Here is a 12,244-nt window from a genome sequence, read left to right on the forward strand (position 1 = left end):
TTCTGAAAATAGTAACTAAGTCTTAGATCATAATTACAGTAGAAAGTAATTTTAACTGAAGTTATAATTTTGAAAATTTAATATCTAGTCTTAAATTATTCAAATATATGCAATTAGTATATTTCAGAAATATGAAACTTTGTATACTGTGAAGAAATCTGGATATCTAATCAGCTTAAAACAGTTTATTTGATATGTTTGCCGTAATCAGCATGTCCAGCATTTGTATTTCAAAATATGGCATTTCAAATGACAGTTATAAAATAGCTAACTGGGCTACAGGGTACAACTTTGATGATGCACGCAGTTGCTTATTATTTGCTATTACATATTACTACATTATAATAGTGTTCCAATAATTACCTGCTTTTTTTCCTGTGTTTCTGATATTAATACATGGGGCTGAATGTGCTTGAGAGTTATCTATTTAAATATTTTTTCTACATTTCAGATTTCTGGCTGTCCAGTCTAGTACATAGTCCTGCTTCTGCTCCACCTGCTGGTCCTTTTCCCAGCTTGGGAGTTACTGAAAATATTTCTACTCATTCCACTTTTAAACCAGGAGCTAGTGCAGTTGTCTTGCACACTGGCCCTTCCCCTCCTTCAACGCTAGGTCTCACTAGCGCAGAAAAGCCTCCAGATATAAGTTCGCCTAGTAGTAGCTCTCCTCCTCCCCCAGTAGCACCCAAGCATCAGTCACATGGAACTCCACCACCACCACCACCTCGTTCTTTCATGACTTCAAGAACTTCATCTTGTGCCAATATACCTGCACCTCAACCTCCAGGTAGCTCAGAAACCTCTCCAGATCTGTCTTCTCCTAGCAGCAACAATGACACTAAAAGCCAGTCAACAAATAGTGTAACTATAGAAAAATCAGATGTTAAATTGAAAACTGAGGAGTCTGAAACTAAAAAGGGAGAAAAAAAGATTCCTAGGGTTGCACACTATAAACAATCAAATATCGCTGATTTATCTCCTGCTTATTATAAAAGCAGTCTGGCAGATAAAATAAGTGATTATGAGGATATATGGGGTAATACAATTACAAAAGATGGAGAGAGAAAGCCTAAACTTAAAACATTTCAGTCTACTGTAAATGATGAGCCTAGTTATGAAATAAAGCATAAAAGCTATGATTTTTCTAAGAAGCAGCAAAGTGCTGCAAATTTATGTTACACTCAAGGAACACAAACTGAAGTTCTTTCCACAAATACATTTGAAATTCCTCTTAATGATATACAAAATCATATTTCAATTAGTGCCGAAAGTTCTTTTGACAAAGATGATTCTTCTCCAGAAGACCGTGAAAATTTCTCTAGTCCGTTTTATTCAGAGCCTGTTGACTCACTCCCCCTTGAAACAAATAACCAGAGGACTTCTTCATTTGGGGGTGTGGAGCACTTGCCACAGAGACTCTTCAATCATCGATTTTCTGATCCCAATTTGCACTGGCCTCAGAATGCTTCATGTCGTAAAATTGAATCCACACTTGATGAAGAAAGGTTGGCAAGCCTGTCATCAAGTGTTGATAATATTAAAGGTTTAGGCCCTTCTCCTCAACACAGGAAGAACATAGCATTATCAACTCACTGGGTTCAGGAACTAAACCAACGTATAGCCAGTCAGTCTGCAAAAAAAGATTGCCAAACTCAAGTGTCTGTTCATGATTTATTGTCTCAGAAATGTGAGAAAAAGTCTTCCTCTCCTAAAAAGGGTAAAGGTCGATTACAAAGTAACACAGCATGGCCACTAGATTCATCATGGGAATGGATGGCCCATGATGACAGTAGCAGTGACGATAATGATATTATGTCCATGCCTGGTACTCTAGATTCTAAATTTCCCCTCCATATACCTTATAAAGATGCAGATAGTCAACTTGGTGATACAACAACTGTTGAAGATCTCATAGCATTGCGTTCTCCAGAATTAGCTCTTCCAGATATAAGGCCTTTGACTCAAAGCAATTTAATGCGTGTTTCAGAATATGACAACCTTGACCGTCCACCTGATCTTAACAAGGACATCATCGATAGGCAGCGTGTCAGTGAAATTGCAGATGATACTGCTACAGAGTTTTGTGAACCTTGGGATAGCCTGAGATGGGAAAGGTTATTGAGATTAGTTCTTCCTGAAACAGATATACTTGGTGATGATGACACATTACAACGAGAAAAGATGGAAAATCAGCGAAATTATGTTATAGAAAATAACAAGAAAAATGATATAGGGGTAAGAATTTGAATTTTTAATGATGAGTTCATTTTTGAAAAGTCTAAAGATTTAAGAAAACTTTACAAAAATTATATTTGTAAGCTTTGTTACAAACTTGCTTTAATTATTTGCCATTGTTTTTAAAATTTTGCTGCGATATTTTTATAATTTGAAAATCTGTGTATTAAACATAGTTAACTTCTATAATATTTAAAATAAGAATTTTTAAGCTTTTAGATATCATAGTTATGCATTATTATTATTTTTTTAACTCTACCATATTAACATTAAACTTCTTAACTTTTTCTGCTAAAATAGCAAATTTCAAAAGGTTTGAGGAGTTATTTTTGTTTTCTGATAATATGGGATTGTAATTCATTAAGTAAATGTTTTATATTTTTATTTGCTTTCACTCATTATACAATTAGTAAAATATTCTGTACTGGGGAAGTACAAATTTTAGTACTAAAATTTAGCTTCTCAAAAATTTTGAATGGAAGTGTAACTGATATTCTGGTGACGCATAATCAGTTTCAAGTGAAGACATTTTTTCACTTTGGATAGAAGCCCTTTAGTACCTTAGTAATACTACCAGGAAACTAGTTCATTTAAATTAATTTTTTGACATAATTGATATGGCATCAAATCTAAGGGTCTTCATGGCTATCCGACTAGCTTGACTGTTAATATGGAAAATTGTGTAATACAAGCAGAGTTACGCGAGATGAAAAAGAAACTGTTTGTATGCAGACTTTCGTAAATGCCTACTGTTGTATGAAATGAAATTTTCATCACATTTTCTTGTTAGATGAAAATCTGTGTATATTTTCATGGGAAATTTAGTAAATACTTATACTTTGTATAATGAAAGTTCCATGAAGTTTGCTTTTTGTGCAGCATACTTATGTTTTTCTTGAAATATGTAAGGTATGTCTAGTTAGTTTCTGACTCAGTATGTCATGAATGTATAGCATTATTTTCAGATGCATTAGAGGTATTATTGTAATATAATATTCTATAATTTTAGCCAGTTATGTTTCAAGTATATTATGCTATTTTAAGGGTGCATCTAAATATGATTATTCATAACTGTCATATATATTATACTTCTATTTTATATCTATGAATTTTTTAGTTGTGCATAAAAATTTTATTTTGTAGAAATCTGAAAATATTCCTCAGCACGTGGGATTCGAAGACAATGAAAGCAATTCAACAGTCAGTGCATACAGTGATGCAACTAGTGAAGGTATTGATGACACTTCAGCTTCTGAATATCCAACTGTTGGCTCTGAAAGGTACAGGAATAAGAGCTTTGAAGAGAGATTAGAACCTTTACTTGGTATGTGTGCCCTTTTTATAGTCTGCAAGAGGTATAGTTAACAAACAGCAACTTAATTAAGAATTTATATCATCATAAATTCTATTCAAAATGAAGCTATTTTAAATAAAATTATACTGATTATTAATAGGCAGGAAGTTTATCTCATAGATTTAATGCAAAATTATGTGCCTGTTAATGTGAATATTTATTATCAAGCTGAGTGATATTTATAAAATGAAAATTCTGTAACATTGCTGAAAACAAACTTTTATCAAAATATGAATTCTTTGCATTTAATAATATGATTGTGATTTTAGTTATATTAAACATAAAAATTCATTACACAAATTTACCCCACATTATGTAAATAGATTGTTAAATCTTTCATAAACTAAAATAGTGTAAACAAACTGAAAACAAACTTTTATCAGAATATGAATTCTTTGCATTTAATAATATGATTGTGATTTTAGTTGTATTAAACATCAAAATTTAATACACAGGTTTATCTCACATTGTGTAAACAGATTGTTAAATCTTTCATAAACTAAAATGGTGTAAAACAAAGAAGCCATTTCAATATCATATATTTAAAAAATTGCCATTCCTAGACTTTAGATCAGAGGGGAGGTCTGGACCTATCTTATCATGCTAAAAACGCATTAAACTCAAAACAACATTAAAAGGAAGAAGGATTTTATAAATCTGCATCCCAAATAAATAAATGTATTCATATGCAATATAGTTTCATCTTTTGAAAATGGGAAAGTACCTAATAGATTGTAATAATGATAGTTGTTAGCACCATAAATAAAAAAAACGGTGACAAAGGTGGATAAAGGTTAATATTCAAATTTTTTCATCCTGAATATAGTTCAAACATTTGATAAGGAAGAAATATAGCAGAATTTTATGGCCATGTAAATTAGAGAAAAGTGTTTGTTTGATTGTTGATATAAATATACATTTTTAAAAAAGTGAATCAGTTTTAATGTTAACAGATATGTAACTTACTTACTTGGAGAGAAATTTGATATTGAGGTACTTGTAATATTCTCTCATGTTTTAGTAACGTTTTCTACTAGAAAAAAAAAGGCTTCTATATTGCATATAATAAGTGTAGCTTTATTTTGAATAAAAGAAAAATGCGCTAAAAAATAATTTTCCTGCTAATGTTCGTTTTCTGTATGTAAAATGTATTAAACTTTTTAAGAATGTATATTAAGAGTATATTCAAGAGTATATTTATTTGAGTTAGAACAATCTTTCTGAATAATAGTAATGATAATGATGATATTCTCTTTTGATTATAAAACAAAACAGTTCAATTGACAATCAGTTCAAATGAAATAGCAAGTTCTTACCTGAGTCTTGATATAATGAGCTCCAGAGACAGTAATTGAATGTATTTTAGATACTAATCCTTTATTTACATAATATAATTAGGGACAACTTTACACTCTTGATGATACACAGCATATCTTAGCTATATTCTAAAAATTCGCAAAACTTTAAAGCACTTATGGTGTATCAGTGCCATCTATGGGCTAGAGTTTGTAACTGATCATATATATAGAGAGAGGGGGGAAAGAAAATTTTAAATATATAATGATTGATATATTTCTTTCTTTTTTTTTTTCTGAGACTTTTTGTACATGCATTTTAATGCATATTAAGCATGTTTTCATTTTGAATTATCACAGAATTCTGTTTCTGATGATAAGCTGCAACTTCATAATTTACCTTAGTAATGCAAACATTTTTAATCTGTATCAGTTCTTTTTGTGTAAAATATTGTTCAATTGTTTGAAGAAAAAATAAACAGAAACTCTGCAATGTTTTGAATCTGTGTTGTTATTTATAGTGCATTATCTATATCTTACAGTACATAGAAAGAAACTCAGAAATTGCAATAATGCAACAAATATTATTCTCTGATATATAATTATTTTTATACTCTGATATAATCCATTATTAGTTTTCTTTACTGTAATAAATAAAAAAAATTAAAATGAATTATATCAGAGGTTCATCAGATTATTTGCATTAAAGTTAAAAATTATGGCTTGTTTTTATTTTTTGTGTATGACACTACTATAGACTTTTAAAAGAAGAGTAAGTGTAGCTATTCAAATAGCCTTTTGAAAAATGAGAATGAAAGAAACTTGCTTTTATTTTATTTTAAAAAAGCATATTTTGTTCCAGCTGCTCAAAGAGTTGTTGCACTTAGGAATAGAAGCACTTCTAGAATTGGTGAAAACATTAGGCATTATATTTTTAGGTATGTTTTTTATTATATTAATGCAATTTAACTTTGTGTTTCAATGTGCATGAATATTTTTCCATAAATTTTTACTTATTTATGAATGAAATAATAATTTATATAAAATATTATTACTGTTTTTCAGACTAGCAGAAGAGAGGGACAACACTTTTGCCAAATCTATTGAACACTTTATTCAATGCACAAAAGAAAGCAACGAAACAAAACCAGCTGTTGTGATGCGAAATGTAAGGAATATCATGTAATCCAACACTATAGATTATGTCCATTAATAATAATATATGATACTCATGTGATTTGTAATATCAATTATAGATTCGACAGTTCATGAGTGGAATCAAAAATTATCTTCTAAAGCATGGTGAAGGTCGATTTGAAAACTTATTGCAAGAAGAAAGGAGTAAGGTTAGTTTTTCATGAATTTTTTTATCACTGATGCTCAAATAAAAGTACATGTTCATAGTATTGCAATTATCTAATTGTAACACATGTTGGTTTACTTTTTTTGATCAAAATGACTGAAGCCAAAACACATAATAAATAATGTAATTTTTCATTTTTTATTATACTCAACACAATTTAAATCCATGTAACTAATTCAATATCTTTTCCTTATTTTATCTTGTTTTAGCTTTAGAAGCATATTTTAATACTATTTTCACTATTTAAGGAAATACACAAAAACGTCTGAAGAGTTGGTTATGCATGCGCTATATTATCTGCTATCCATGCTTCATAACATCTGTGAATGAGATCTTGCATAACAATCTTTGAATGTTTACCATTTTTAGCAGTATAAAATGGTTGCCAATAGAACCAACCATTCCATGAATTTTAAAATTTACTTCAGGTGCAGATTTTTTAACACATCAAGCAAATCTAAAACTGCACTTTCTGAACTTTTTTCACTTTGATATTCAATTTATTTTACAAAGTCCGTAATCTGGACTCGTCGGGACTTCCGGATTACGGGTTTTTCCGGATTATAAATCATCATCTTAAATCTGGTAAGATGGCATGAAGAAATTATACAATTAAAAATATGAAACCATAATTTATGAAATAAAGAGCAATTATGATCTAAAGGGTATCAAAATTTACAAAAAAAAAGAGCTTAATATTTATTTGTTTACTTTATTAAACATTTCTTTCAATGTAAGTTGTTTAAGTTGCTTCGTTTTTTGTGCTAAATGCGCATGCATAAATATTAAACATGCATGCGTAAAGCGCACTTTCTCTTGACTGTAGACTACTCTTTCTTTGGGTGTGTGACCACCTGGAAACACCACATGCTGTTGACATATTTTAAGCCACCCAACCGGTGTCACTGACTGCTGTGTCGAAGAACCCAGTTCGAATCCTGGAGAAGGCATGGATATTTGTAAATGTATAGTCTTCACGCAGCATAGGAGCATTCTAAATATACAGCAAGCTGAAAGTCCTCTCAATAGGTTGATGGTAAGGGAAGAGGGGTGAAAAACCCTCGGAACCGTCCCCCTGGGGTGCTCTCCATCAAAATTGGGGGTGGAACTGAGCTAAATCATACTGTCAAATGTAAGGTGCTCAAGACTGTAGCCAATGGCAGGTGTAAACTTCTGCTCCTTGCCACGAAGAATTCCATGGGCGTGGGTTGGTCAGACAAGTGAACATTAGCAATAACAACAAATCTTTCTAGTAGTGTTATAACTCTCATGAAACGATGGCTTATTGTGAATCACACAAAGATTATCTACATTGAAAATATGTTCATTTGTGCCTGTTTATGCAATCTTAATTTGAAACTATGATTTTCTTTGAGATATTGTCATCTGCATATTTTTTTTTTTTTTTTTTTAGTACACAGTCTGTAAGTCCTCAACACTGTAAATGGTCTGTTGGCTGAGTTGTTGCATTATTTGAATTTTGGAGGAACACAAATATTTTGTAAGAATGCATTGCATAGTGCTTATCTATATGATCTGTTACAGTGAATCAAAATTACTGGACTGTCAGCTGCACTTCCACTCATTGTTGCTATGTTATCAAATAACTAATTATTACCATGGTGTGTTAATGTCCATAACCTGAACGTTTTCCTCAAATTTTTTAATTAGGCCTTGAAATGTTAACAATATGTGCATTTTTCAGCAAAAATATTGCAAGAACTGTTTTTCACATTTATATAACTACTATGGAATTTTAGATTTCGCTTACTCATTTCTGAAAGTCATGCATACTGTATGAACTCTTTTCTCATATTCGTACATTTCCACAATAAGGCATTACTCTAGAGACATCGTTCTAGTGCATGTGGCATATGTCTATAAATTTAAAAGTAGTTAAAAAAATGTTGTTTTTTAGCTCATAGTAAAATCTTTATTAATGACTTTTAATATGTATCCATACATTGTATCATTGATTTTTAGAATCAGAAATTCAAAATAGAATGAAACGTGTTCTGCAATGTTTTCTCTCTCTCTCTCCTCTTTTTTTTTTTTTTTTTTTTTTATTTGATAAAATTTCAAGGAAATAGGTCTTTGAACAGTTATTAAATAAATGTAGCACTAATCTGTATTATGGGATATTTGAACTGATTGCTGTCTTTTTTCTCTTGGGATAGAAAATAAACCTGTATATGAATTATTAATTATTATTGTTTTATTAATTACAGCCATAATTAACAAAAAATATGTTATGATTTCAGTTGCGATCGGATGAATTCTTGGATATAGATGCCGTTATTGAAGATTCCCTCCATAAACTGGTCATAAAACCTTTGAAAGGTTACATCTACCAGTTATTTGTGAATGAATATACAAGGTTTGTTACATTTCTGTTATCTAACACTTAAATAAAAACATTGGTGAGTGAAATGCACGAAATCACAAGTATGACAATTCAGTGACAGTGATTATTCTGTAAAATGATTTTCTTCATATTCATTTGAAATGCTGCAAATTAATCATACTGACCAGTATTGCTAGAGTTTGCTTGAAGCAGTATTTTGAATATCATGTGATTTGAAGTTTTGTAGCCTTTAAAGCAACCAATGGAAATTTTCTATACTGTCACAGTTCTAATCCCTGTTAACTGAATGCACAGAAATTCCCATTTTGAAATCTTGCTTATGTTAATGCTACATTCTTAAAAAGTTATATAAATTTTCTTTGGACATGTTTTGTTTTTGCTTTATGTATGTTCTTTCTATAATACTTAGATGTTCTCTACTTTCTGTGACAACACAATCACAGTTTGAATCAAGTATTATTATTAAAATTTTTATGATAACCTTTTGCCATTATTATTACTGATCTCCGTACTCTAGTCACTATGCATATGTTGCAGCTCATACCATGTTGCAACTATATGCCTCTACATTAGCAACAGAATGCACAACAATTGCACAATCATTCTTAACTAATATGTTTTGTGAGAAGGCGGCGGCACCAGGTGGGAGCCGATGCATAACATTCTCAAATAGCTGCATGTTCAGATTTATCAATTCTAATTTTTCTGGCATCATGTCCATCAGGTTAAGTTTTGAACTAGTCTCTTTGTTGCACATTTCTTAAAGACTGGAACAGGTGGTTCAATCAACATAATGTTTTCAGTATTGTAAGGGTATATAAAGAATGAACACTTAGCAGTAATAAATAAGCGACTAAACTAATTGTATGAATATTGTTTGAATGAAGGAAAGGAAAAATTATTTATGGAATCCTCACTTCAAATAAGTTGGGTTACTATACAGTATAAACTTTGTTTAAAATAAAAATATTAATATTTATTTTTGTTCTGCAACTTTGTTTCCAGCATTAAATGGTGAACTGTTAAGATTTGGGTTACATTAAATGGAATAAACGTTTCTCAGTATTTAAGGCATTCACATAAAATTTATGAACATAAAATAAGAGGATTATTTATGTTAAGTATGTAATAAGATGCACGTTTCCAGGAATTTGTCTTCATATGCTCTGGTGGAACATTCTAAAACTTCTTTAACAGAATTTAAAAAATTCAGACTAATTTGATGAATTATTAACAAATGTCCTGTGATGTTTTTATATGTTATGTTTATTGTAGAAACTAAATTATATTAAAGAGTTTGCTTGTTATCTTCCATCAGAGTTGGCAATAAGGGAAATGACTTCATAGAATTAAAATTAATAAAAGCATTTCAGCAGAAAACAAGATGTCAGTTTATTGAAATAAAATGCTGTAATTTTTATTTTAGCATTTTTAATTTTGAAATATTTTATTTATTTGGTATTATATTACAGGAATGGATCATTAAAGCTTTTGTCTGACAACATAAAATTTGCTCGCACAAAAACTCCAGAAGAATTAGGTGTCCGGGTAAGAATTGCTTTCCACTAATTACTTTTAACCATATTTACTAACTGTGATTTTTGCTTATGTTGTACAGAAAAATCTGCATTTACTGGTTAAAATTAATAAATTCTTTTATTCTTGTAGCCAGAATTTAAGCTACCTGAAGGGACATCTCTTGAAGTTGTAAATCATTTCTTAAACCGTTTACAACAAGCATATTCTCCTTTAAAAAAACTGGAAAACCTGCTTGCAGCTATTTCAACTATATATAATAGTGTAAGTGTGTGAAGTGTTATATTTGTTAGGTTAAATATATAAATATATATATATATATATATTAACAAGCAAGGTAGTAAGTACAATATAATAATTTTTTGCACGATATGCTGCAAAATTAAGGATATTAGAAATTGTAGAAAGCTCGCCAAAAAGTTACCAGGAGCTGTGACTCCAAGAAAAGTTCAACACATTTTTTAAAAAAACAATGGCATTGAAGGGTGAAAAATTATACTACACGAAAAATTAAACACAGTAAAATACTAAGCATTGGAAACTAGTAATGGCAAAAAATATAGTAAAATACCTATCGATATGACAATTGAAAAGTTAAAACATAGGAAAACCAAACGATGGAACAAGTCAAAACATAAAACAAACATAAACATATAAAAATATAAAGCGGAAAATGGTAAATTAGCTGAATTCAAAGTCCAATCTGGCTTATATATATATTTATTCATTATTGTTTTCTTAAAAGAGTTACAGTAATAAGCATTAATGCCAAGACATTATTGTATTGATTTTATGCTTGTCTGGAAATAGCCTTTTAAAAATATGAAAAAAAAATTGTAATACAGATTTTCAAGCTTGAATTATCTTGTATGTATATCTTTGTTAACAAATGAGGCTAAATGCCCTATAATTTGTAACTTATTCATTACTTTTCTTGATATGAAACCTGTTTTTAAATTTATTTACTTATTTTTCTTCTTGCAGCATTTTAATGTTTATGATATTTTGAGATATTTACTTATAATTTTTGTTCTACTTAGCAGCTCCTCATATGTGCATATTTTTGTTAGTAAAGTTGGTTTTGGTGATTTGTAATTGTGGGCTTTTTTTTTAATTCAGTGTAATATTATTAGTGTGAAGTAATAAATTATTAAGATATTCTCATGAAATGAAATAAATTAAGTGACAAGTATTTACTTCGGTGAATGTAATTTTTAAAACATAAATAAAAAAAATCTAATATAAATAAATTTTGCCCTTTGTAACATATCAGCAACAGAGTGTTGGGTATTTTATTCCATAGTGTAATACTTTTCAACTAGTAGATTACTAGGAAATCATTAGAATGAAAATGTTATTGTTTTATAATTTAGCAGGTTTTAATTGTTATTAAATACCTCAAAGAAAATGTTACTGTTTTCATTATGCAAGTGTCAAATCTTGACTACAGTTGCCATTTCATTTTTGCAAAATAATTATCATAACCCTTGTATACAAGCAATCATTTGAGAAACAAATCTTGAATAATTATATTTTCTCTTTTTTAAGTCTTAGAAATTTTCATATAATGTCAATTTATGAAGGAATATATAATAGCAAGTTTTCTTTTACTTATATTTTTGGCATTTTTAATTTGTACAGTTAGCTTTGTATTACATACTTTAAAAATCAGGGAATTCATTAAACCTATAGTGCTTATTTATAATAGGATATATCATAGCAAGTTTTTTCTCCATACTGTTTGGCACTCCTATTTTGTATAGGTTATTTTATATTCTGTAGTGGCTGGCTGCAGGTGATTCCGTATAATGATTAGTACATTGTGAGGTCGTGTAATACTAACTGCACTTCTGAACTCGAAACACATTTATTACAATTATGAGAAGCTCTTTACAAATATACAATTCATGGATAGCATAGAATAATTATTGTAGTGAAGTATAGTCCTTGTGACGTGAGGAACCTGCTAATGAAGATCTCTCTAGTTGAGAGTTCAAGAGCATTCTGGCATGTTGTTAATATGAAAAAAAAAAAAAAAAAAATTCTACAGAATGAATTAGCCACGCCTTCTTTAATTTTTTCAGTAATATTTTACA

The 12,244-nt window shown here is 29.8% G+C and overlaps 1 protein-coding gene across 7 annotated transcripts in view; it reads left to right on the top strand.

The window, feature by feature from the left end:
- The window catches only part of LOC118184736 (protein sprint-like), a 309,002-nt gene that overhangs the window by 278,792 nt on the left and 17,966 nt on the right, over window positions 1-12,244 (top strand). For all 7 annotated transcript variants that reach the window (XM_035354458.2, XM_035354463.2, XM_035354482.2 and 4 more), the window contains 8 exons: window positions 452-2,235; window positions 3,379-3,559; window positions 5,747-5,822; window positions 5,950-6,052; window positions 6,141-6,230; window positions 8,509-8,624; window positions 10,085-10,160; window positions 10,281-10,412. In XM_035354458.2, coding sequence (XP_035210349.1) covers window positions 452-2,235; window positions 3,379-3,559; window positions 5,747-5,822; window positions 5,950-6,052; window positions 6,141-6,230; window positions 8,509-8,624; window positions 10,085-10,160; window positions 10,281-10,412 — 2,558 coding nt within the window. The remainder of the gene's footprint in view (window positions 1-451; window positions 2,236-3,378; window positions 3,560-5,746; window positions 5,823-5,949; window positions 6,053-6,140; window positions 6,231-8,508; window positions 8,625-10,084; window positions 10,161-10,280; window positions 10,413-12,244) is intronic.

This window comes from Stegodyphus dumicola, chromosome 2 (assembly GCF_044657685.1).
Source record: "Stegodyphus dumicola isolate Sdum_Otavi_A_Nest chromosome 2, ASM4465768v1".
In the NCBI taxonomy this organism is placed as follows: Eukaryota; Metazoa; Arthropoda; class Arachnida; order Araneae; family Eresidae; genus Stegodyphus; species Stegodyphus dumicola.